The sequence below is a fragment of the Tripterygium wilfordii genome, chromosome 13 (genome assembly GCF_013401445.1).
Source record: "Tripterygium wilfordii isolate XIE 37 chromosome 13, ASM1340144v1, whole genome shotgun sequence".
Classification (NCBI taxonomy): Eukaryota; Viridiplantae; Streptophyta; class Magnoliopsida; order Celastrales; family Celastraceae; genus Tripterygium; species Tripterygium wilfordii.
In genome coordinates, this window is record NC_052244.1 from 1,917,842 (window position 1) to 1,945,402 (window position 27,561).

Here is a 27,561-nt window from a genome sequence, read left to right on the forward strand (position 1 = left end):
ACATATATTGCATGCAACGAGAAAGTAGATTCCATAGCAGTTAAACCTTCTTTTATTTGTCAAATTTGGTTATAAACTATCTCATTTATTATATATATTTTTTATGATGTAGAGTTTATCCAAGCACAATCATTTGGGTGATAGCCTAATAGTGAATCTCTCTAGGGTCAAACCGTTATGGACTCGAAAGGTATTGAGTTCGTTCGATTCCTCCTGGAAACAATACATTTGTCGCAACGCGCTGAGCTTGTGCCCTACTTACTTTGTTTTCAGGTAATAAACTTATGTGTGCGTGTGCTTGATGGTCCGAGTTTAGGCTCGCATTGGATATTCAAATAACAAATTTATATGATGTAGTTGTCGGTTTAAAAAAGATTTACCCAATATTTTTTAACTATATATGCATAAATTTTTGCATGTTTGGAATGTTCTAGTATCTCTAGTTATCTTATGAGGCATGAAGTATGAATCGAAATTAGATTTTCAAATCTAAAGAATTATTCTCAGCCAACTCAATATCGTGAATGAGCTGATAACCCGCCCCACTGAGGTGAAAAATATAACAGAACAAGATTGAAGAAGAAAATAAAAGAATGTTGCCATCCCTAATTAAGTAATGAAGGTCCAGTTGTTGGGGAAAAAAAGAAGATAAATAAAGGCAAAAAAAAAATCAGTCTAAGATCCATGGAGTCTTCTTCCTTTTTCGAGATCAGAAGAGATAACTAAAATAAAAGGTGGAAGAGAATATTATATTATACCAGTTAAGTCTGGATTTAGTTTTAAAAGCAAGAGAAAGATAGAGAGATAAGGGAGAAAGAAAAAGAGTTGCAGCTCATCAAACCCTAACTTTTGTCCTCCAAATAATGCATGTATTTCCAAAACCACCCTAATCTTTTCAAAAACCCCCAAAGAAGCGACAAATTCCCTACTTATGCCTTTAATTCTATAAGTTTTGAAAGCTGTGAAGATAATAATCTTTTTCTGATTCTAAAGTAACAACATCTTTAAGGTTTTAAAGAAAAGTAGATGCTAACTAATTGGCGATAACTTAGTTGATTATCTATCTAGATTTAGCGTGTATACAGTGCTCGAAGTTGGGAGTTTGAACAAACCAGTTAAGATATTTCTTTGTGGAATCAAGATTCCATAAGCTTGTCCCCCTTCTGGGTCCATACCAACATGAGTTTTGGCCCAATCTAACCTGTTGTCACCATGATGTGGATTATTCTAACGACCCGAAGTTTATGCTCATTCAATTGTCTGAGGGATATGTTGGATTGCATGATTCCTCGGTTATCAAAAAAAGAAAAGAAAAGGAGATGCTTATCTATGTTGTTCTTCCCTAATCCATGATTCTTTGTTTATTTATTCTTTCACTTCTTACTTTTATTTATGTAATTTGATTTAGTTCTGATTCAAAAACCCCTTGTACATGAAAACTTTCCACTGCTTTTCCAAGATGGGAATGTTGGGAGGTTGGGAAAATCAAAGAAAGAAAAAGTTATTCTTTTTAACAAAAACGCATCGCAATTTAAACGTTAAAGCTAGCCATGAAAAGTAGTGCATGCTCTTTTGATATTAATTTGTTAGGGAAGATTTTGCTTTGCTTTTCCCTTCTAAAGTTGGAAAAAGTTGCTTCTCCTTTACACATCTCTTACGTTATGGATCATACCTTAATCTTTACTTCTTGCTTTCCATGGCCAACCCAACATTCCTATACACATTTGAATAAATTATGTACATAGATATACATATAGAATGCACACTCAAAATACGCATAACATTTTAAGAATATGAAAGAGTGAAATGACAAGTGGGATCCATTGCTTTGGGTCTCACATGTTTCAAATCAATTGTGAAAATATAAGTACATATTTTAAGTGTGCAAATTAGGTGCGTATATGATAGATATAATATTAATCTAGGTTTTATTTATTAATAGCTTGATTAAGATCTAAATGTGATTAGTCGAATTAAGTCCGATCATCCCAACCAACTCAATAATTCTCGGTCTATTGCTTGATAATATTATTGTGTTGTGGCTTTCAACCTAATACAAATATATTGTAGCTCGGCATGCATGTACACATATTCTCTTACTCAATAATATTATTTGTACATATATGTGTGTGTGTGTGTGTGTGCGCATAACAGACTATAGACTGTAGATGTGCTTTAAACATGATACTTTTAAAAAAATTAATATTATGTATCATATAAAGTCGATATGAAGTCAAAGAAGGAAAACTAATGGAGGAAGAAGATCGACAGATGATAGTGTTAACAATTAATGTACAAGTGATTTTTACAAAAAATAAGTATCTAAGAATTAATCCAAGTAGAACAACATATATAGAAACACTAAAAAAAAAAGAAAACAAATTAAACCCTGGTACTAAATTTTGAAAACAAACCGTCTATCGACAGAATCAAGAAGCCCAATCTCATCAACTGACTGATCCTCCACTCTCTCATCTTCAATTGAAACATTCAAATCAAGTGTTGAAGCACAATTATGACTACTTGTTTCCTCCAATGTGGGAACTTCTTTGGTAGGAGGAGACCAAGCTCTTGATCTTGAAATGAAACTTTCACAGCTCAAGATGATGATAGCATCACCAAGACCAAATTCAACACCACCCACATTACTCACTCCTCCTCTCTCAATTGCTTTCTTGAATCCCATTTGAGAACAATAATCAGCTTGCTCCACATCTTCAACAAAGAAAACCCTATGAGGATTACTTGACACTGCCTCTACAAACCTTTCAATGTAACCACAACTCTCTTCGTCTCTCGACCTTTTGTAATTAATCCTACAATCTTGATGATGATGATGATCAGTTGAGTCTGCTCTTGTGGAGGAGAAACTACTCAATGAAATTGAAACAAAGTTGTTGGTCCGGCCGAAAATTATCCTAGCCAATTCCTTAGCTATCTTCTCTTTAGCTTCCACATCATTACCTTGAAACAGCAACCAAGTTTCTCTTTTGCCTTTCCCTTTTACCAAACCAGACCGGCATTGTAAGATCGTGGCCGTGATATCTTGAATTATGTCCTTCTGTGATGGTACCTTGCTCTCCAATGCATTGCATAGGGTTGTTAGGTTGTCTGAATTGTACTCATTGAACTTTTGGACATACTCAATTTCCATGACATCACTTGAAGATGCTGAGTTTTGGGTGGAATTGGGATTTGATGTTGAAGGTGGGATGTACATTCTCAAATTGGGGTGGTCAGTTTCAGTTAACCAGATGTGGTTGAAGTCCCTCCATGGGTGTTTGGGCTCAAGGACTGAAAAGTTATGGCGGGACTGGTGCAAATTAGGGCCATGTTGATCGTAGGAGAAACCAGAAGTGGAGGGAGAGGGAGAAAGAGAAGAGAAGGGGAGGGTTTTCTCCGACGAATAAGGTCGTCGTCGGTGCCGGTGTTCCGAACTGCAAATTGAGTTCCACTTTTTGCAAAGATCTTTGATTGAGACAAATTCCTGGTAGAAATATAACCATAAACAAATATAAAAAACAATTCATTTTTTCTATCCGTTTGAACTTTTGGTGGTGACTAAATTGGATTTTTGAAAATCTTTCAAATGATGAAAAGTATACTTAACCCGTGATCAAACTAACCTGATCCATGCTGTTAGGTCTTTGACTCTCATTCTTGTATTGTTGAAGCCATGCAGGAAGGGTTGAAGTTGTGGAGCAACTACTAGAATTAGTCCTGCTTTGTAAGCTTTTAGCTTCAGCTTCAAACTTGTCTGAACATTCAGCACAGCAAGTGAGCTCCTCACCTTCAAGCAATATCCAATTGTGCCCATTTTCAGCTTTTTTCCCACTCTTTGACTGACTACCTAGATCACTGTGAAAAAAAAAAGAAGAAGAGGTGAAGAAGTTAGCACAGATTTCAATTTTTTAATTGATTTCAGAAGCTAGAACTCCAAGAAAGTGTAAAAAGAGAATATAGGGAATGAAATAAAGCTACATAATAATGTCCAACTTTACCAAGTAAATAATACTGTTTTTTATACCTGTCAGTAGAGCTGATGAGACTCAAGCACAAGCTGTTTGCAGGAATGGTAAGAGGATGAAGACCCCAAACACTCTCTAATGAAGGATAACTAGTTTTACATCTCATGTATGTTTGAAAAGTTGCAATCCCTAAAACCCAAAACCTATTACTCTCACAAACCAATAATCTCCCAATTTCCCTAATCATTTGCTCCAATCCTTCACTACTTCTCTGCTCAATAACCCACTTTAGATCTCCCAAATACAACACAAATCCTCTACAATTACTACTCTTGATCATCACATGACTGTTAATCTCTTTGAGTTTCTGTTCAATAATACTCAGATGCCCCAAGGAGGAGAGGGAAAGTGTTATTAACTTCACATCTCTCAAACCCTCAGGAACTTCTCCTTTATCAAACTTGTCCATAACTCCTTTAACAACACCTTGTATTGTACTAACACATTCACCAACAATAATACTACTTCTTCTCCTTTTGTTCACCAAATTCTCTATCACCCTCATCACATCTTCATTCTTAATTGGATCTGAAAACTTGGGTTTTGTTTCCTTATTACACTTGACAGTACTACTGCTACTCACACTTTGTGAATTACCTATCTCTACACACACAGCTTGCTCAACATTGCTTTTCACTTGAGTACTGTTAAAACCAGCCTCTCTCATCACTCTACTCACACTTGGGTCGTCTAGGATTGATATTATAAGCTGTTCTAACTCTATCTTCACGGCTAAGAGCGGTTGCTGTTGATTCTCAATCGAACCACGCCTTTGATGAGCTTGAGCGCGCTTAAAGGCCGCGACCAAAGCGTTGGAGATGGAAGGGAATTGTTGATGATGAGAATGAGTACCCAACATAGGGCCTGATGTGGAGGCCGGTAGACGATTAAGAGCAACGTTGAAACAAAGCTCTAGGGCTTTGCACTGCAAAGGGTGCGAGTGAGACTGCAGGCAAGCCATGCGTAGTAAACCGGTAGATGCAGTGAGCATGGTGTTAGCTACATGGAGTGGAGTTACCTGGGCATGGCCGCGCCTTCTAGCGAGTGCCACCGCTTGTTTGACTACACTTGCTGCCTCAGCAGTGAGCGCTTGTTGCACTGCACAACCTCCTGCTCTCATTTTTGCCTTCAAAAATGAACAAATCAAGGGAGATGGAGTGGAGTATTTGGTTTCATAGAGGGTTTGGATTGAAAGAAAGGAAAATTAAACAAAGATTTGGGATCTCTCTTGATTTGTGTATATATATATATATATATGTATGTATGTCTAGTATATATGAAGTGTGTAACTCCAGCTACAAAGATCTTGTGTTATCTAGAGATCAAGATCTGGTCCTGGAGAGAGAGAAGGGAGGGCTATGCTTTTCTTGTAGGTGAGGTTAGAAAAAAGAGAGAAGAAAAGTGGAATGCATGTTTTGACAAAGCAGGGTACTAGTACTACTACTGCTGCTGCAATACCAGTATCAAAAGCAATTCAGCTTTGCTAGCTAGCTGAGCTCTTAACATTATTATACTAAAAGATATATATCTCTACATATATATTACTACTAATTGGGTCTCTCTGATCTTTCCTTTTCTTTTGTGCAAGACCATAAACTTTTAAGTCTACTAACATAAAAATCAACGTCCTAGCTCTTATTACACAAATCACTTTTTCTTACCCTGAAGCCCAGCTGACCTTTATAACTAATATATTTGATTCATTTGTAAAAATACACCCATATATATATCGCTCACTTTATTGTTTTTGAGTAAAGAAAAATGATTTAAGAGCTCTTTACTGAATTTCTTTTCTTCTTCTTTCAAAAATAACTATTTAAGGATTGTCGAATTGGTTGAGATGAATCTTTCCAGTTACAATGGAATCTATTCGAGTTGGATTAAAGTTAAACTATTAGCACATTGCATATCGAAAAGTATTAAGCATACGGTATTTTTTTATTTATTTCTTTTGCATATGTAGATTTCCATTATTTGGTTTTCGTTTTTCAGTTTCACAAGGTAGTATAGAAAAAGCCTTGATTAATGCTTATGTACAGAGTACAGTACTACTGCATGGAGACTAAGAGCTCGGTCGAATAACAGTCCCATTTTTTATTTTTCTCTTCTATTTTATGACAAAGGGGAAGCTTTCGAACCCTACGAATGAACAAATCACAAATAACGAACTCCTATTGGTTCCATTCCCAGAGACCTAGGCCTTTTTATGAATAGGTCTTTTCTTTCTTCTTTCTTTCCAACCAAATACACTTGGTCTCTGTAAGAACGATGTCCCACATCGATCATAAAGTAGTGTGAAGGGATAGTGTGGTCATTGTCCCTTAAAAAGGCAATGAGATTTGTTTAAGTTAATTATTGGGAGGGCTATGGTACGCGTCATTTATCATTTGGGCTTGTATTTTAAATAGAAGGACCACTACCTTGCATCCCCAATCGGCCCTGGTTCAGATGGTCAAGATCAACTTTCCACTAGATTGGACAAGACATGCATCTATATAGTTATATAAGACTCCATTTATGGCCCCAGAGAGTCTAAAATGGGCTCTTGATGAAAAAGGTATCAAATATATATATAAACCCCTCAAATAAGAGGGTCCTTCTCATCTTAAAGAATTAAGATTCTACAAAAATGTACCTACTAAAGTGAATGATAATTATCAAACATTAATTATAAAAAAAAGGTCTCTATTTTTTTTAATGTAAACGGGGTCAGGGATTCGAATTTAGTTACTACCAAGTCAAGTATTGTCTTTAAGTTTATAAAAAATTCTACAAGTAGGGGTGTTTAGAAAACGTAGAAACATAACCCATCGTCAAATCGATCAATTGATGATTTTTTTAAAAAAAATCATTTAGAACATATCGATAACTAACCGAAATAACCAAAAAAACCACAATAAATAATTATCGATAACTGATTGATTGGTCGGTCAAATTCATGTAAAAAAAAAAAATTGTTTACACCCCTACCTTCGAGGTGCATATCCATCTCTGGCATTGCATGAGATATGGGCATATAATTAAGGATAATGCTTGAGATCTACAAAAAGTGACTCTCAAAAGACTCTCATTTAATGTCGAGTATTGGATGTGAAATTAGTCCTACATATTTGTTTTTAATCAATGACTATTTTAATGACACATAGAATTGAGGGGCTTTTACGATCATATTTTGGAGTCTCTAGTATTGTCCTACAATTAATTAAAGGATTTGTATTTATAGAATCCTTAATTATTCTTTGTTGTGTCGTTCGGTTTGGCCCATTTTAGGGTTCTGTTTTTTTTTTTTTTTTTAATATATATATATTCCTCAGCGTGCCTTTGCATTGAAAGGAGAGATAGCAATAACATTCCTCTCACCTTATTCAAGGGTGTTTGGAATAAAGGGATGAAAACAAAATTTCCTTGCACAGCTAACGAGAGATCTTCCTTTCATTCCTCAATCATCTCCCACTTTTACTCGTTTTATCCAAATCAATCTTTGCTCTTGTGAGTGGCTTCTTGGGAAAAAAGAAAGAAAAAAGAACAGGTCATAAAAGCAAACGCCATGAGAATTAAACACAAAGAGAGAATAATCTAACAATCATGGTAGAAGAAAAAAAAACAAAAAACAAAGGCCATAAAAACAGGGGGAATGTTTTTCCTTACAGGAATATGAGCCATACAAGGCATGCAAATTTTCATTTCACAGACATGACATGATTTGAAATATCAGTTGTCTTGTCTTGGTTCAGACTTCAGAGCCATTTGAAAATATGTTTTGCAAATTATTTTTTGAAAAGATAAAACAAAATTAAACAAATTAAAAGAACAATGTCAAAACCAAATATCACATATAGATATCAGTTAAGAGAAAAACATATAGATATCAGTTACTAGCAGTCCAGTACTACGGCACTATATGGAAGTGCAAATAGATCTAGGTTCAAAATCAATAGTCATAAGACCCAAACAGGCCTTACAACAGTTTTAAAAATAAAAATAAAAAAAAGACCATACAACTAATTCAAACCATCATCAACTATTTTTCTTTTCCTGATGGAGCATTCTCATTCCTCAGTCAAAAGCTTCTATCTTTGCTGGACTAAAAAGATATACAAAGAGCACCAAAATGTTTGAAAGCAAAGCACTTTGCGATGCTAGAAAAAGGAATGTTTGAATGAAAGAGAGGAATATAGAGTTTCCTTAGAGCACAACCTAAACCTACTGTCTGCTTCTAAATCTGTCTTTGGACACAAAAAGATGTGCTTCAAAGTGAAAGCTAGTGAAATAGCTTTTCTCTTCTTTCACCATAACACACCCTTTAATTCTTCATCGGAATTACATACATTAATGCATTGATTTCAACCCTCACACAACATTTCTTTTTTTTTTTTTGTTATTTACTGTGATCAAAGTAAAGCACTCCCTCATAAAGCGATATTAAAATTAAAATATGGCATTATCTACTCAAAAGGGCCGCTCATTTTTATGCTTTTAAGTTTGAAATTAGCATCTTTAGGCTATATGTGGCCATGTGGGAGAAAGCAATATCAGTGAGAAAAAGATTGATTAATTAATTGCTCTGGGTAGCCAGACTAAAGTTTACATACAGAAAAGCCCTAGCCAGACTACTGTTAAGGGAATTACGTACCACAAACTCCTTTCCCCAAAAGTTCACATTATTTTAATGAGAATTATCTAAAGTATGTAGTCAAATACCCTATTGTTTCTTAAGTCCCTCCACACCGCCTAGACATAAATTTTCTTCCCAGATTTTGTTGATTATGAGTTGGATATAGGTGCAGCCAGTGCACCATAAACTATTGCATTAACCCGTGCACATCTTCGCTAGCTATTTGTAGTATGCACTGGTTGAACGTGCACCGGTTGCACCTCAATCCTAGGCAGTTGCAATTTCCATTTCCATGTTCAAAAACTTATATCTCACTTAATTACTTTAAAAAAACGAATGGAAAACTTAGTGTTGATTTCACTAGGATTCATGGATAAATTACTGGAGAAAAAGATTAGAATCTAGCGAAGTGTACCTGGATGACTACGTTAATATGCCCAACCTGAGAAGGATGATGATAAGAGAAATAGGTGTTACAAGAATCTGGTGTTTCCCACTTTCCCTGCACAGTTGTAGTCCATCTAGCCTAAAGACCGCCGGCTCCACCCACCAATCCAGATTTGGCTGCCTGACTCCCCTATTCAAAAACAGCTTAATTTATAATTGCAATAAACAAAAAGGGATAATTATAAACAATGCCAAACTCAAGTGCTTCTAGTTTTGTGCACTTACTTGCAAAGCATCTAGGCTCTCACCACAATGATTGATCCTTTTCAGGCTGTACTTCTTCGACCTGAATTTCAGATTGTCAACAACTATAGAAAAAGGTCAAATTATGAAAAGAAACTCCTCCGTGTACCATTCCAGTAGAACTCATCATTGCCATATAGCATAATAATTGCTGCGGCCTAATCAGAACCAACTTTTCAACATTGAGGTCTGGAAGATGATGATTGTAAACTGCACAAAAATAATAATTTCTGACCTAGCTCAACAACGCCATCTACCATATCCTTTTCCCTCCCATAGATCTTCCTTTGCTCTAGGCTAAACCAACTACTTCTGTTTTCATTAAGCAGCCCAAGTATGGGGTCAACAAGATGCCCTACATGGCAGAACCGCTTAAGGGTCACAATTGTTATGGGAACCAACCACAATTTTTGTTCTCAAGCCTCAAGAAATGTCTAAGAAACTGTCCATCTGGAAAGGAAAATGGTTCAACCCCAATATGGTAGCCCCGATACCTTTGACATGAATGCTTTCTATACTCTGTTAAAAGATTATAATCTCAAGTAGCCTGATCAACCGTAGCAGAAGTTTCTTGTCCTCAAGTTATCTCAGCAACCAACTGAAAAATAAAAGAAAAATATAGCAAGGACAATGTTAGACAAATAGTGTATTTGTATGCGAATGTCACAAATTTAAAACATTGAAAACAATACAAAAATTCAAGGAGAGTTGAAAGCAAAGAAGGAAGTTGGTCAGTCACCTGTAACACACGGGTTCAACTATAAAAGATCCAAGTCTCACATATATGCATATGTACAGAGTAACATAAGTTTTTGATCAAATATCAAAAGGTTACATATTCAGCAGAGATGGCATCCTATATTATACTGTTAATTACATGCCGATGATAATAATGCTTAAACAAGCATAACTATAATCCCCCTCATGATCAGATTGTAGATACATCATTTTGTTCACGGCTCTCCTATGCAAAATTCAAAAGGAAAAATGAAACAAATAAAATCTTAACCATAAGAAAACAGAGAGAGAGATAGAGAAACAACTTGTTAGTAGTATACTACCACTTGCAATAGCTCTTTAATCATCTTGACCATCTTACAAGTCTTTGGTATGGCTACTATTAAGCAGTGGAGCAAGCATCCTCGCAGTTGCAGATCTTTGCTTGCTAGTTTCCCTGAGTATCAGTAATTGAGCAGCTTCACAAGCTTTTGCAGTTGAAAACCCAAGTGTCCATCTCCCATCTGAAGTGTCATTGGACATTTTTGAGCAGAAGCCTTTATTGCTTGCATCAAACATTGTATCAAACTCTCTTATCCGAAGATGCAACCAAGTGGGATGTCCCTCATCTATCTTTGGCTGTTTCAACAGAAGAGATGGGGTAGGGATGAAGGTGTTGCATATCAGTACATGGATTCAACAGATAAGGGACACAAAACAGAATCAAAATAGTTAAAAGCACATTCTCATCTTGGCTCAAATTCAGCAGCCTATATATTTGTTACTACAAAGTACTAAAACTCTAAAAGTTCAGATTCAGAATAAGAAAAGCATACTTCTTCATATATGATAATGTGCAAGTTGTAGACATGAGAAAAAAATTACAAATTTTACTAATGTAAATATAAATGCTTATTCTCTGCACACTTGTTCTTGAAAAATGATACCACTCTAGTATACACACCTAATCATTCATTTAATGTACCCAATGACATCTCACGTAAAACCACAAATATGGATATATACAAAACTCAAGTTCAGACTAAATGCTCTTACATGATAGCATGTACCTCACTGTTGTCTTGGCAGTATTTTGAGTAGCTAAACAAACTTTTAACAGACTAGAAACTTACACTTAACCTAGCCAATGGAGCCGCAGCAATTACAACCCCTCGTTGTCCTCTAATGGGATGTTTCTCTGCAAGAAGCAACTTTCCAGATGTTTGTCTTGCCACAGGTATCATAAAAATATCCCTGAGACCAGCATTTGAGAATGCAATTTGGCAGGGAATCCCAGCTCCTGCATAAGCACAATAAGCATAATTAATGAAGCACATATGACCTTGAATAAAACATTTTCCAGACAAGTGAAATTTACTCTAATGATTCACAACCTAAAGAGATGTCAGACCCAAAACTCGCGCATGAAGCTTCTGAAACATGAGTTCTCCCAGAATTGGCAGTGGAACTGCTCATGGAAACTAGCAAGTGTTTTTCCAGCAACTCCTCTTCAAAAATAAGTGCCTTAAGCTGAAGATGGAGAACAAAAACCTACATATGTAATTACCGTGAGCTCTATCCAGAGAAAATCTTGATGTGAAAATTATGATCTTAAGAGAATTAACACCTTCAAATAGATGCTCTCTAGTCTAAAGGTGGTTTCAACTTTCAATATGAGAATTAGAGACACATGCCCATAAAATGCAACTCGTAAACAAACAGTATAACACAATGTCTTAAGTCTTAACCTATACATAACAACATTGACACCATCAATGAATGCTGAGTAAGATACAAAGCAAAGAACACACAAAGCACTCAAAAGAGAAGAGTTGCAGCCACAAATTAATTCTACGAATAAAAATATACCATAGAATTCATAAGAAAAAAATGAAAATTTCTTGCCACTTCAAAAACCCCTTTGTGACCCAGTCCACTCGGCATTTCTATTTGTTTTTGCTCAAATTATGATGAGCAATAATCTCGTTTGTAGGATACGCCTAAGAGTTGGATTATGTTACTTGCTGGAGTGTGGAGTGTTTAGTGTACAACACAAAACATATTATTTTCCATTACAGACCAAACCTATACTCCATGCAACATCCAGAGATATCCCAGTAGTTAAATTCAACTTTGTATCAGAACAGCAAAGAGGAATACATCCAGACCAATTTCCCAGTATCTCCATCCATACGACTTATGCTGCCATTTCAGACATATCTTCCACCAAGTTGGGCATGAAGGATACTTGTGCACTAACTTGAAAGGAAGTGTTAAGTTGATTGTAAGAAGTAATACCCTTTGCAGGTAAGGATCATAGTTTTGTAATTCCGAGTTATGTTTTGATAACCGTCTGTGGTGTAAAACCTATTGATTTCCACTCTTTCTATCTTTTTTCTCTCTCTTTGCTGTTAAAGACGACCTAGAATTCATAGACATCCAATACACAACTGCTACACATAGGATGCCCCAGACTGATGCTAGAGTGAGAAAAAAAAGCAACCAATATCAATTGAGAATAAAGATCTTAGAACCATACAAAATTTCACAGCCACTTAGCCAACAATAAATTTATAAGTTATCTTTTATAAGGCTTGAAAGGAATCAATATAGAACCTTCACTACATCAACCATCCTTCGCCAAGCAGCATAAGAAGAAGTTTTATCGCCTGGAATTTGCAAATTAACAAATAATTACTGAACAAAAAATAGAAATTCGACGCCAAAATTTTCAGAATCAACCATAGAACGAGCGATTGAATCAAAGTTGAAACTAGTGATTACCACCATAATGTGCTGCTATGCCATTAGTAGTTTGTTGACAGACAGCAACTTCTAGAACAAAAAGAGGATCTTTGGATTGGGATGGCTCCTCAAGAGCTGTACACAACATAAAAGATATATGAACCAAGCTGCATATGAAATTGCCCACCTGTAGTATCCAATGTAAACTTACTGTGGTTTCATTTTTCTCTTTATGATGGTGTATATAAAGCAGCCGCTAAAGTACCATCATCTTCTATATAATGATCAGCTATTCAGCTTCAACCAAATTAAAATGCATACCTGTTCCACAGCTTGTCCATTCATTTTTCAAAGTAATGAGAATATGATCAAACCAGCACCCATCAAGTTCGTTTTGAAGACGTTGAAGGGACTGTTCATATGAATCCTGTCAATGAGAAAGAAAATGTAAAACTTTAGAAGAAAATCAACAAGCATACCTGTTGATTTTAGTAAAGTGAAAATAGTTAAAGGCTTGTTTCTTTCTGCATGCATTGGATGGTTAGAGAAAGGGAAAAGAATAGAGCATTTTGCGGGACAAAAGTATACACAGATTAATCAGTATTTACAACATGGTTAGAGAAATCCATAAAGTTGGGTTAGTGGTTGAGATGAGCAAGAAAGAGAATACTAGGGTAGCTTAATTCTCTCCATTTCCACTGTGATATGGTGCTTTATAAAGATATCAGAAACATCACCTTCACTCACTCAGCCATCAGCCTTGATCAAGGAAGCAACCAACATTGGCACTGATAAATGAGGTAAATGGGTAATTTCTCTTATTAATGGTCTATCAAGTCCCCCCAATGTTTCCCTTCTCTTTGAAGTCTTATAGATTTCTTCATTTTTCATTGTTCCCCCACCAATATATCTCTGATTTTCAAGAAATCAACAACATGAATCTGTAAGTAACTCTGTTGCTGACCAGCTATGACATTTGACTTCAAACACAATTCATCTCCTTTTGTTTATGCACCCACAAGCACATACCTTTATTTTGCATGGTTCTTCTCCATTCCTCACTGGCCACAATTAGAGTCCAATAATGTCGAGCAACTAAACTTACTTAGCCAAAATCCTCCTTAAAAATACAATTCATAACTAAAAAACCTTCCATGACACAGAAACAGAGCTTTTAAAACTTAGTCCCACCATTAAATTTTCCGTAGTCTTCCTCCTGTACCAGACAACTACACCTCACCACTGTATTGAATTTCTAAAACCAGAAACATATACAAATGAACTTCTAAGGACAGCTTGAAGAGGTCTCTGGCTCAAATACTGGAAGCCAGATTTCTTCATACTAAAGTAAGAAGATCTGTGCCAGAGCCATAGCATGAGATCATGCCTATATGCTTTAACATAAATATGTGGTTTACAATTAATTCTTTGTGTAAGACCATAAGTTAACACCCAATTTGCAACACATGGACTAACCACAAGCTAAGAACTCTTGAGACTGGCAAGAAACTGATGGTCAAAAAAAAGTTAAACAACTCCTGTGAAGGCTCTTGCACTGAAGACAGGGCAGGGCATCTGCACACTTACAGCGCAAAAAGTTTGATCCCAATATTTGAACCTTTAACCCCTACATTGTGGATGAGAAACTTTATCACTAGTCCTCATATTTTCCCTTCAGTTGGTGGTGGTAATAGAAAAAGAAAATCAACATCCCTTTCACCCTAATGCAGAAGTCCCTTTAATATGTACAAAAGTCAAACAAAATCTCACATTAAACAGGTGAAGGTTTTCATCGCAAAGCCTCATTCCATGAAAATTCACAAGCTTCTGCAAGAACCATCCAGCATGCCATTTTACTAATACAGGGGTTGCTGGATCACTAGCTAAAATATTCAATACAGCATTTAAAGCCTGCAAAATGCAAAAGAAATCAACATAACAAGTTCTTCTTAAACATCAAATCTATAGAAGCCCATATATGCGCAGAAAACTTCAGGTAAACAGGAAGGGAAAAAAGTTCTAAAGACAAATGAGAATATTCTAATGAAAACAAAAGGGGCAAAAAAGATGGGAATGCGTGAAGGAAATAAGAGAGAACCACAAAATAAATCATGATAAAAAGCACATATACCTCAGGCATCAATTTTGTAAGGACGCTTCCATGCATTTCCTGTTAAAAAAAAAAATCTTAAGTTGTGAATAGATCAATAATATTATATTTGTATATGGAGTGAGAAATTTCAAGGACTCTAGAAAACCATTAATCTTTTACTGTGGTCAGAAAGCATAACAAGGCTACAAAGTGTAGTTATTCCTCACCATCCAGATATCTATCATCCTCCCTTTGGTACCAAAGTTCCGATTCATAAGTATCCCACATTTTTCATTATGCTTTCATTGCAATGAGGAAAAGTCAATCATAATTCCCGAAACACACAACCGTTACCACTAAAACTGAAATACGATTCTTTTTATATTATAGTAAAACAGCAACAGAATAGAGCAGAACTAAAGTAAAACCATGTATTAGTTTCTCATACATGGCAAAAGATATCTTGTAAGTGAAAACCATATAAATATCTAAAAGAGGGTAATCATAAAATCTTCTGGAATAAAGGCAAGTTTTTCTAGGATGGAAGTATTATACAATGCCTCATAACCGTACAGAAACCAAAAATAGATCAAAAAAGAATTGGTAAATTTCATCCAAATTAAATAAAGGAGAAGAATCTTGATATAAAACACGTTTTGAAACAAGTGCTGAAATGAAAACCCAAAAAGGAGCCTTTTTAGTATTTTATACTTTCTTTTTTTGGCAAAGCAAGTGGAATTTGATACATACCATCTTATGCTGCAACCCACCAAATCCAATCAAAGAAGCCAGTTTATAATCAAGGTCTGCACGCATGACCGAAAGGGACGAATGAACAACAAAAGCTATGTCTAGAGCTTGTCATAGATAGATGTGAGATAGCATACCTTTACTTTCTGCTAAAATAAGCAGTAACAATAGAGATGCTAACTGCACGCAATGATTGTCAGAGGACAAAAATGCAAGTATTCCTCTCCTGAAAGATAAAAGACTGTATAGTTAAGTTATTATATATGTCAAAGACAATGGCTCCTATAAATATTATAAAGAATGCATTACTAGCCTGAGGCAGCCTTTCGGCATCAGGCAGAATCTAAAACATCATGCAGGAGCCTTTGCTGCATGGGGGATTGAAGCAAATGATGAAAACCCAAAGATAAACAAGAAATGAGACATATAAATTTGACATCATCGTCACTTTTTCCTATTCGTCCCAAAAAAATCAGGTGAAAAATAGTTCATCCTACACTTTAAACATAAAGCTAGTGTTGACAGTTAAGCAATGTATTGATGCACACCACATATAGATACTGAGGTTACTCATAGAGTAGAGATTCATTCGAATCATGCCAAATACCATTGAAATAGATGATGTATCCTTCGGTTATTGTATTTCATGAAAAGCACAAAATATAAACAGACCTGCCCATTGAGTGCTTATCACTTTTCCCCCATGCCAAAAGTCCCTTCTTACCGCTCATTCATTCTTTTTCATATTTGAAATTCTAAACCAAGTGTCAAAGGCTCCAGGAGATAGATGATGTTTCCCCAGGTTAGTGTATTTCATGAAAAACACAAAATATAAACAGATCTGCCCATTGAGTGCTTCTCACTTTTCCCCCATGCCAAAAGTCCCTTCTCACCGCTCGTTCATTCTTTTTTCAGATTTGAAATTCTAAACCTAGTGTAGCGCAAAGGCTCCAGGAAATAGATGATGTTTCCCCAGGTTAGTGTATTTCATGAAAAGCACAAAATATAAACAGACCTGCCCATTAAGTACTTCTCACTTTTCCCCCATGCCAAAAGTCCCTTCTCACCGCTCATTCATTCTTTTTCAGATTTGAAATTCTAAACCAAGTGTCAAAGGCTGCAGGAAATAGATGATATTTCCCCAGGTTAGTGTATTTCATGAAAAGCACAAAATATAAACAGACCTGCCCATTGAGTGCTTCTCACTTTTCCCCCATGCCAAAAGTCCATTCTCAACGCTCATTCATTCTTTTTCAGATTTGAAATTCTAGACCAAGTGTACCGCAAGGGCTCCAGGAAATAGATGATGTTTCCCCAGGCTAGTGTATTTCATGAAAAGCACAAAATATAAACGGACCTGCTCATTGAGTGCTTCTCACTTTTTCCCCATGCCAAAGTCCTCTCTCACTGTTCATTCATCCTTTTCAGTTTTGAAATTCCAAGACAAGTGCACAGCAAAGGCTCCATGAATGGTTGGGCATGTGAATAAGACAATAAGAGTTTTTCATTTCGGAAGACATGGAACAATAAAACAATAAGACTTGGGCTTTAGACTGAAACAAAATTGTGTTGACCTTTGTAAAGGTGGTTCCATGGACTGTTTAACTGGGCCTATAATGGAGCCCACAAACAAGTGATTCTATGGGACAGTGGTTACTTTCTCTTGACAAGGCACACAAAAATGTCATAGATAAACAAGTGAGAATTAAAACAATAAATTTGTTAGCTAACTTGTTCATTGACATAGATTTGCAGAATCCACAATTTTGGAAACTTAATGCAGTCATCATTCATCACCACCAAAAGGAGTCTAAATACAACCAACATAAGAGCCCTCTATTTCTTTCACTAATCAGATTCCCGTGTGTTTGAAATGCATTTTAGCATCATATCCAGGCATCAATGCAAGTTAACTAATGGTTCACAAAATGTAGGTAAATATGTAACATAGCATGTACTGATATCACATCAACTCAGCTAAACAGAAAAATTGACCTGATGGATAACAGGATTCAAGTTTAAACCATGTAATGAAGCTCACAAACGAGTGAGTCTGTGGGACACTGGTTACTTTCTCTTAACAATACAACGTCGGCTTTAACTATTGGAAACATCGGCTGTACAAAAAATTTAGGACAAGGCACACAAAAATGTCGTAGATATACAAGTAAGAATTAAAAACAATAAATTTGTTAGCGAACTTGTTCATTGACATACATTTGCAGAATCCACAATTTTGGAAACTTAATGCAGTCATCATTCATCACAACCAAGAGGAATCTAAATACAACCAACATAAGAGTCCTCAATCTCTTTCACTAATCAGATTCCCATGTGTTTGAAATGCACTTTAGCATCATATCCAAGCATCAATGCAAGTTAACTAATGGTTCACAGAATGTAGGTAAATATGCAACATAGCACGTACTGATATCACATCAACTCAACTAAACAAGAAATTGACCTCATAGATTGCAGGACTCAAGTTTAAACCATAACAAGACTCAGTACTTTAACAAGTAATCGAATCTAATAAGCAAAAAAAGTCTATACAACATAGTTATATGCATAAGAAACCAGTAAGTTAAAGAAAGCATCTATTAGATCAAGAAGAACACCTACCAACCTTTCCTTATGTATATCATTTTCCTTGTGGCAGTTTTTAAAATGAGAATTTGATGATAGATACTCATCGATGCGCCCAAACAGATGATCTGCATCAATTTTTTCTGTCTCTGCAAACTCAGAACCATTGCTTACCAATTCTTTTATATCATTCAAACAGTTGGGAAGAAAATTAGAAACGTTAGTAGTGCTGTCAGCCTTTTCCCCTTCAGTAGCATCTCCCAAGCTTAATTTCATATAAGGATATAATATAGCGCCGGCAACAGAATTAATCAAGCTTTTACAATCAATGACCTGAAGAAGACGATTAAGTATATAAAAGGAAGTAATTGAAGATAGACTTGAGCCCTGAAACAAAAACAAAAGGTTGTATTAATTCTTGATTAAAGTGAATCATAAACTCCAGTGAAAACTATCCATATTTTCACAAATATAAATTGTTTTCTTATAATCAAATAGGTATCTGGTTTGCAAAACAAAAAAAGGGGAAAAGGCTTATAAAATCTTCAAGCTTAAAAAAAACCTGAATCCCACATCAAGAATACAGCCACCACCATACTTGATCAGTGAGAACCGAAAGCGTCCGAAGAGGCAAGACACTAATAGCGTCGAATAAACAACTTAACTATACATCCAAATTTCACCTCACAAGATTTTATAATAAGTACGTTTCCTTTCAAAAAATTCCATAACTACTCTTGACTTACTCAGTTCACTAGCTATAAGCATTAAGCACAGTGCAGTAATTCTTGGACTGTGTTGCCTGCAATGACTAATTGTATTTCCTGCAAAATCTAGAAATCTCACCATCCAGACATGCAAGATCTACATGGACCAAGCATATTCTACATAATCAATGACAAATTACAAATCTAAACCAACAATAAGAAAATACATTTCTATTTAGCTCCTTTACAATGAAACAAAAGGATACCAGGAAGAATGGATCTTACATTACTCTGCCTTAGCAGGAGTAGTGAGAGCAATATGGGGAAGACGAGCAAATTAAGAAGATTTTGAGTAACCAGTCCACTCAACCAAGTCTCACTAATAGAAACCACATCCTTAAAATAGTATAGATCATCTACAATTTTATCTGTTTCCACAAGCAATTGCTTTATTCTCTCATCAGTGCATGCCTCCCTGCAACAAGCCAACCAGTTTTGCGTTGCATTGCTTTTAAGTATACAACTACTACCTCTCAATTAAGGAAATATATTTCTATAGAAAGACAGATGAAACATACTCTGTTGCATGAACAAGTTCATCGAGATGAATGCAGTGGTCTTTTAAGCTATGGACCAAGTCCGAGAAATACTTTGACGATGGAGGAGTTGTTACGAACTTATATACCATATCATCGCTAACTGCATAAACAAAAGGATACCATTGCCGAATACTAAATAGACATTCTATATCCCATCATCTTCGCGTGAACTTGCAGATTCAAGAAAAAGATAGCAATAGAATACCATTATAGATGTTCAGAGTCAATGCCCGTATTGCTGTCTGTATCATCTTTTCCCCGTGGCAGGCGAATTTAAGAGACGCAGTATAAAGGGGGAATGAAATGACCACATTCTGCAATCATAGGGTACTTTAAGTGACTGATGATAAGCCCCTCCACAACTTAATGTACTCACACATGCACATCGTAAACATATGTGAAGATCAGATATTTTTCCAAATGAATAAACCCTGGCCCAAAATAATCTTTAACATATTTCCTATGGCTAAAAGATGTTTCCCATATACTGTTTTCAAATTGGTGTGAGTGTCCCTTCCCCATCAAGACTGATCTGCTCTGCTCACGCACAAACAAAAAGGGCATCATATGCTTATAAACCATTATTGTACCAAGACAAAATTCTGGGCTCAAACGCAGCACAGAGTTGAGAGAATTCAAATTGGTTACAACAGAGTGAACTCACTAACACCAAGTAAATAGAAAGCCAGCAGTGTCTAAAATAATGGCAAAACTCAAACACGGTAAACAAAGGAATATGAATGAAAGGGTTCGTAACACTGAGCCAACCCCAAGTTCTAGAATAAACATACCATGTAGAATCTCTTACTATTACTGAAGAAATAGGACGAAAATCCCTAAACTGTAACTGTAACAAGGCATAAAAAAGAATTAAAACAAAGTGAAAAACAATCCAATGAAAGCATTAAGATTACTACTTCACTTCTATGTGCCTACATTTGAAATTGATCTACCAATTAACTTAACAAGATGGAACTAATATTCTCATCAAGAACGGGCGTTTGAAACAGTTGCAAAGTCATTGCTTCAACTAATAAAAAAAACATGTACAATTATCAATACCATTTAAACTCAACTCTGGAGTAATAATCAAATAACCCATACTGCATTTGCATAGAACAAAAAACTCCATGCCCGCAAATTAGAAAACCACACTTTAAAAAGAAAATTTCTCAATGACATATTGACAACATATATTAGAAAACAAGCTTTAACTCACCCCGTGAACCTTCACAAGAAGACAAAGTATTTCTCTGTTCATTTTGCTGCTCACTGCTCTGATTAAAAAGGATTAAAAGGGGAAAATGTTTAAAAAACGGCATTGAGCATACATAGGGAAATTTTCACCATAGGTCATAAAAATAACAACAAAAAAAAATTCTGACACCATATCAAAAGAAAGGTACAGTGCTATACAAAGAGGGAGGGGGGAGAGTGAGAGTGAGAGGAAGGGAGAGAGGGAGATATTAAAACCTTAGAAAGGACACATAATAGAGAGCAAGATCTCCCTCATCAAATTCATACTCATGTTCTATGATATTATTGATGTAGTCATTGCTAAAACAGTAGTCTGCACCCAAAAAAAATCATTAGATTTGCATTAGCAATAAAACATAGATTGGATAATGCTAACAACTTCGATCTCACATAATCGAAGCTTCTACAACCTTCCCGCCATAGCCCACATAAATGCATGCAAAAATCTGAAGGAGAGGCATATAACAAATATAGAAGGGGAAAAGCTTGGAAACTGGGATCTTACAAATTGCATGTTCACTAGACATGTTCTGAATCATTATGCTTAGATACTGGAGCAGTGGTGCCTCAATTCGTGAATTCTGACTTATCTTTAGTATACGAACAAACTGAGCTAGGACTTGGTATTCCATGAAACATCTGCGAAATTGAATTAATAGTCTCAGAGTAGAATCAAGATGGTGAAGAGGACAACAATGCAGGAAATAGCAAAACGCAAGCATCCCATACTCAAATATCAATGGGTCTTGTCTGTCACCATATGTAACAATCTCCACAATAGACTGTAGTAAATCGATGACTATTTCCTGGAGGATGAGAAAACAAGGAAACCAAGTTCACAGAAAATAAAATCTCATCAAATTAGCATAGGTTTGAGTTGAGTTACCCTGTTGTACTCATCCACGACTTTGATCTCCTGTAATTCGTTAATTGTATATCTGTAGCCAAACAACATCAGATAAAATATCATTACTATTAATGAAAGTATGAGGAAGTTGATGATAAAGATGTGATGAAAGAAACAAACGCGCGCTTGTGAAACAACGGAATCAATGCATGGTTATAAAAAAAAACGATCCGCCTCGACACATTGTTGAATAAAACCCAATTTGGGATGCAATAAACCTAAGTCTCACAAATCGGCTGGCACGGCAAGGCATGGACAACAAACATAAAACAACAAACGATCCATTCCCAATCCCTAAAGAACAATCAGAATCACATAATCACTCACATAGATAACATGCAAAAAAATCTTGCAACATCGAAAGCCGATCAGTTTATGCATCGTCGTAGCAGAGATTTACCTGAAATATTGAAGAGAGAAACGGTTGATCGGTCGCCAGAGAGAGGACCACATAGTGGTGAGAGAAAGAAAGAAATTCCGGAAAGGTGCGTGCTAATGGCGAGAGGCCGGAGGTTGCGAAGTAGAACCGAACGCACAACAAGCACTCTCTGTTGTATGTGCAGTGTGCATTGCTTTGCTTTTCTGTTAGGCTGGTAGGTGGCGGTGGCGTTTATTTATACTCAACGAACCGTCAAAGACTCAAAAGTTTCCTTGGGATTTTTAAATTTCAGGATCTCCTAAACTAATTAGGAAAACATTTTTGACATACAGGCGTAACGGACACTTTTTTAAGTTTTTTTTCCCAAACAAATGAAGGAAACAAAAGAGTCTGGTAGTAGCGTAAACTTAAAGCCTAAAAGGGCACTGTATTTTGATTCAAGAAAAAAAGCCGTTGTATTTTGACGGCCTTTGTCACTGCTCACTGCTGGGCCCAAAAAAGAGTAAGCTCTAATTGACTGTCAGCTCATGGACCAACTGTCATTATTTATTTATTTTTTGTCAGACCCAATCCAATTTTCTTCCGTCGGTTCAACACTTGTCCCAATAGAATACTTTACTTTCATTTGCATCATAATTTGGAAGGATTACGTTCTTGTCCTTTTTTAAGTTTCTGAATCTTCTGATACCCTATTCTTCTTACTAGTTTATCAGTTTAATTACACCACCCAGATTACTTAATTAAAGATAATATTGTCACACACATTAAGATATTATTTGCTTGAACATACAAGCAAGGCAAGCCGAGACAAGTTTAGTCTTTTGCTTGTCCGGAAGGTTTTTTTAACGTGAACATTGATTGGCTTTAAAACGTATGACTTGGTAGTGAAGTCGCTACTATACAATTAACGAGTAACAGGTTTAAAGCATGGAGATATGATTCCGGCAATATGTACATTTTCTTAGTCTTGTTTCCTCTTCAGATTGCACTTGATCCCATCGTGTAATTTGGTGATGAGGGGGGCAAGTGAACCAGATCAATAGTTAGAGAGAACAGTAGGAGAGGCTGTTGGGGATCACCCGCCGCGACTTCAGAGGGGCAAGTCGGTCTGTACATGTGAGGCACATGATTAACTTGTTAATGAATGCATTATCGCATTAACCAGTCTGATTCTTTTATACTAATTTGATTAGTCAGATTTGAAACAATCCGCACAAGATTTATGTAGCATTCCACTGAATATATGGTTAGTCAATCTGCGGCTTTTCCGACTACTTTCACTGGCTAAATGAAGATTCAAATGCAGCCTGATAACAATGGATTTTTGACACTAATGTATTCACAAAAACAGGGTAATCCTGTCAATTACACTTATTCCCAGTTGTTCGAACAACCGATGGCTAAGTATGCTCAAAAGAAACTCAAAAAACCCAACATAAAAAAAAGTAAAGGTTGTTTAATGCTTACCCTCCTCTAAATTGCTGCAAAGTAATCCTTGCTGAGCTTAGGATCTGGCTTCATGGACTTCTCCCCAGGCTTCCACCCAGCAGGACAAACTTCATCTGGATTTTTTTGCACATATTGCAAGGCCTGCGGAAAAAGTGGACAAAATTGGAAGTGGTGACAACAAATTAGAAGGTCATGAATTAGTATAAACGTTTCCAGTATATACACAATCTCATTTTATGAACTCCTTCAAGATCGGACAAATGTTCAACAAGCTTAGCTCTTACTGACTGCTTTTACAGATTACTTCAATTGAAGTTATCAGAATAAGGGGTTACAGGTTTGTTAAGAACTACAGGATCAAAGCCGACTAGATGATGCAGATCATATGGTGCATAAAAATCCAAATGAATATGAATTTCGTGCCTCGACTCCTTTTTATCACTCCAGCTGAGGAGAACAACCGCTCTTTACAGCCCAAAAATAAAAACAAAATGAGGCTTTCCGAAAGCAATATAATAGTCTGCTAACGAGACCAAGAAAGTGTGCTAGATTCTTTTCACCATGAAAGTGAACGGAGTTATTAAGAAGGATATTTACTCCAGTTAATAGGCAGTTCAGTTGCAGTCGTAGTGCACTGTTTTGGCAATATAATTACCTGGAGGGTTCTCATTGTTTCGTCAACACTCCGTCCAATGGCAAGATTGTTTATGGTGGAATGCTGGATGACTCCTTCTTTGTCAATGATGAAGAGTCCTCTCAATGCAATCCCCTGAATTTAAGACAAATGTATTAAAAGTAGAATGAAGATTTATAGGCAATGAGTTACAGGCTTACAGCTAACGAGGGACATCTGTAATTTTATCACTAGATATTTGTAGCACACACCAGAATGCACATATATACACGCAACAAAGGGAGTACCAAAAAGCAACAAAGAGGGTACCAAAAACCTAAGGTTTTATAGTAATGGACCAATAAGTGTTTATCCTTCCACAAAAACAGGTGAGGCATTTCCATTTGGAAACTTTCATGGGAAGTCTTAACATTTAGTATTCTGACATCTCACTATCTACCCATTTGTCAATACTTTATTGGCTCAACTAACATTATAAGCCTGGTTAGGAGAAGGCAATGCTTATCCCTTTATGTCCAAGTGCATATTTCTTTATTCAACTATAGCAAATTAGCAACTCAACTCTTCAGATCAGGAATCGCCTTTCTTATCTATTTTATTTCACGCCCTGAGCCTGAGCTAACTCATTTCTCTTTCGACTGGAACTCCTTAATCAGTTAATCCAGAAGTGACTTCGATACCTTCAGGATCTGCCTTACTTAAGCCCGACAAGTCAATTTCTTCTTCTTCTTCTTTTTATCAATTTGCTATGCCTTCTTCATCAAAAAGACTTTTAATAGGCATATAGCCATATATACATATATATCATGCATAGATGAATACATTTATACATGCATTGCATTACACACCAAATACATGTTAAGTTTAAAAAACTATATAAAGCGATAAAATGGTTTCACAGAACTTTAGAAAAAAAATGATTTTCTGGTCCCAAAAAGCAAGGTCTCCAAATACGATGCAAAAGATAGATAAATCCAAGGATTTTAAAAATATTGTAACGAAAATAATCATTATCGTCTAAGCCTTCCTAACACAAATTAGGAGACAATTTCTTCACTTATACAGAAATACAATGAAGGGAAAAAGTTAAATTCTTCACCGAAATGGTTTATGATTAAGTATGAATAGCAGGAAAACACGAATGTGTGTTATCATACCTGGTCATGGATCAGAACTCCATAAGAACTTGAAATTGATTTGGTGACATCAGAAACCAGTGGATACTTCAAATCACCAAGGCCGCCTGACTTTCTATCTGTCTGGACCCATGCAAGGTGCGAGAACTACAGCAGAAATGAGAATTGGATTATCAAGGTTGGTCAGCACATACAATTAAACCATACAATAATTCATACTAAGACTTGACAAACCAGAGTGAGACTACATACGAAAATGTTATTAGGACAATCAAAAGCCTAAAAGATGGTCATTAAAAATAATACAGTTAAGCAGCACATTTTCAAACCACAACTTGATAGCGAAACTGGGCCACGAATCATCATTTTTACAAACAATAAAGTCAATTGTTCTGAATCCTGATACACACAGTCACACAGCCTTGTTTACACAAACATTGGATGACCCTTTATTCCATGTATTCAATTGAGTCAACAGGTTTGTTTAAGCTTAACATGCAGAAAGAGTGGGCCATTGAATCAAGATATTCACTGTCTTCGTGACGGCTAAGCACCGTTTGCCAATATCAAGCAGGAGAGAAAGGAGGTCAAGCTAGAGCTCAGAGATAAAAACACATCTGAAATCTATCAGTTGATTTACATGCTGTGTTAGCAGGCCACTCCCCCATGATTGTCATGTTAAAGGAATTATCATATAAAGTTGATGAAGTACTAGAAAATACTATAAAATATAAACCACCGGTCATTCCACCCTTAAATTGTTATTGTTTTCCTTTCTCTATGCAAAAACACGTAGCTTACCACACTGTCAACTGAAATACCCAATATTTCTGTGTCTAGCTTCTCAAACTCAGCATAACGGTCACTGAAAGCAGTAATTTCTACAGCAAGGACAAACAAAAAGAGAAAAGTTAGAATGAACTCACAAGTATAATTGATGTAAGTTTTATTTAGTTTAAAGCTAACCTGTGGGACAAACAAATGTGAAGTCCAATGGGTAGAAAAAGAGTACCACATACTTCTTCCCAATATACTCAGAAAGCTTGACCTGAAATGGCATCACAGCTGTTAAAACAGAATAATTTGTAACAAACAACATATGAAAACAACACATCTACTAATGATAATTAACACAAAAGAAACCTAACAAGCATTTCCTTTCAGTTGAAAAATTTTAGATACCTCTGCTGACCCAGCCAAAGCTGGTAACTCTTGTCTTATTAGGATTTAGGACCATTTAATTGAACTTGTCAAGCAGGCAAGTAAACGGACAGTTATTGTATCTCAATCCCAAGTAACTTAACCCTTAAAATAATGTAATCCTTTCAGTATTCGAAATATCTAACTATGGCCTTCCAGACAGACCAACAAGGGAAAAGAAAAATCTAGCAACTGCTGCCACTTGGAAACATAGATATGGATAGGCAAATATAATTCGGAAGCTGTCTCGTTATAAACTACCTTAATGAATTCCTGATCAAATACTGCCTCGGCCTCAAAATCTGGTGCTGTATTCCCTACCAGTGGAGGTTCACCCTGGAGTAAAAGGCATGACACCAAACACAATTGTTAAAAACATTAAAGAACAAAAATGTTAATTCCTCGCTTTCTAGATTAACCCAATGAGTTCTAAAAACAACAGACTCCACCGAAACAATCACATTGCATCCCCGATTGTGAATTTTCAAAAAAAAAAAAAAAAAACCATAGTGAGCTCGCTAGAAATAACCTCCATTCAGGACACAAATGCACCAATAGCCAAACACATACAATAGTATTAATCAAAAGCCGCAATTCAAGATTCTAGAATTTAACTCTATTCAAATTTAAAGAACTAAAATATACAAATCGTAACATTTCAACATACAGCTGAGGCTTTGACAACGAAACTCCTTTGAGAATGAGAGCTCCGATTCAATGAGACGGGATGAGGAACGCGTGATTGGAAGGACTTGCGAAGACCAGCGAAGGAATCGGGAACGGTTAGTGTTTGAGAGAAAGGCTTAGCGACAGGAGAAGCCAAGGATTTCGCGGAGAACGCCCTAGGGATAGAGGACGTGAGAACGGTTGCTGAGGTAGCTGAGCAAGCCATTTTCGGCGATTGAGACAAACAACCAATCCTTACAGAGTGTCCCGGTCACAGCTCAGTCTCAGCTATCACTAGCAAGTTCTAAGGTGAGAATGGTAGTTGGTATCGCCTCCTATGACCTATCTAGTGAATTTGTCGAGCTTTTTTTATTTGGAACAGAAAATAAAGCCCATTAGGCAGC

The 27,561-nt window shown here is 36.2% G+C and overlaps 3 protein-coding genes across 9 annotated transcripts; all 3 read right to left on the minus strand.

The window, feature by feature from the left end:
• Positions 1-2,264: 2,264 nt before the first annotated feature.
• LOC120012391 (protein SMAX1-LIKE 3-like) lies at positions 2,265-5,287 on the minus strand. Its single transcript, XM_038863804.1, has 3 exons — positions 4,028-5,287; positions 3,627-3,858; positions 2,265-3,487 (listed from the first exon to the last, which is right to left on the minus strand). Exons 1-3 carry the CDS (start codon positions 5,146-5,148, stop codon positions 2,396-2,398), a joined length of 2,445 nt encoding a protein of 814 aa, XP_038719732.1. The 5' UTR covers positions 5,149-5,287; the 3' UTR covers positions 2,265-2,395.
• Positions 5,288-8,936: 3,649 nt separating this feature from the next.
• On the minus strand, positions 8,937-22,359 carry LOC120012296 (protein TRANSPARENT TESTA 9-like). Of its 7 annotated transcripts, XR_005471245.1 has the most exons (22): positions 22,094-22,345; positions 21,673-21,724; positions 21,516-21,592; positions 21,292-21,425; positions 21,003-21,099; positions 20,749-20,806; positions 19,735-19,843; positions 19,509-19,629; positions 19,216-19,405; positions 18,264-18,610; positions 15,775-15,878; positions 15,638-15,693; positions 14,927-14,965; positions 14,566-14,706; positions 13,117-13,222; positions 12,835-12,930; positions 12,667-12,719; positions 11,445-11,601; positions 11,184-11,350; positions 10,395-10,689; positions 9,316-9,931; positions 8,937-9,220 (listed from the first exon to the last, which is right to left on the minus strand). XR_005471245.1 is itself a non-coding variant. In XM_038863647.1 (21 exons), the coding sequence occupies exons 1-20, from the start codon at positions 22,144-22,146 to the stop codon at positions 10,429-10,431; spliced, it is 2,418 nt and encodes an 805-aa protein (XP_038719575.1). In that variant the 5' UTR covers positions 22,147-22,345; the 3' UTR covers positions 10,093-10,297; positions 10,395-10,428. The 7 variants fall into 7 exon arrangements, 6 of the variants coding, with proteins under 6 accessions (XP_038719575.1, XP_038719579.1, XP_038719578.1 ...); XM_038863647.1 differs by lacking the exons at positions 8,937-9,220; positions 9,316-9,931 and adding an exon at positions 10,093-10,297; XM_038863651.1 differs by lacking the exons at positions 8,937-9,220; positions 9,316-9,931 and having other exon boundaries at positions 10,093-10,689; positions 11,462-11,601; positions 22,094-22,359.
• Positions 22,360-23,361: 1,002 nt separating this feature from the next.
• LOC120012180 (2-Cys peroxiredoxin BAS1, chloroplastic-like) lies at positions 23,362-27,492 on the minus strand. Its single transcript, XM_038863485.1, has 7 exons — positions 27,159-27,492; positions 26,753-26,827; positions 26,258-26,339; positions 26,093-26,172; positions 25,313-25,438; positions 24,177-24,290; positions 23,362-23,662 (listed from the first exon to the last, which is right to left on the minus strand). Exons 1-7 carry the CDS (start codon positions 27,381-27,383, stop codon positions 23,546-23,548), a joined length of 819 nt encoding a protein of 272 aa, XP_038719413.1. The 5' UTR covers positions 27,384-27,492; the 3' UTR covers positions 23,362-23,545.
• Between the last annotated feature and the right edge of the window lie 69 nt (positions 27,493-27,561).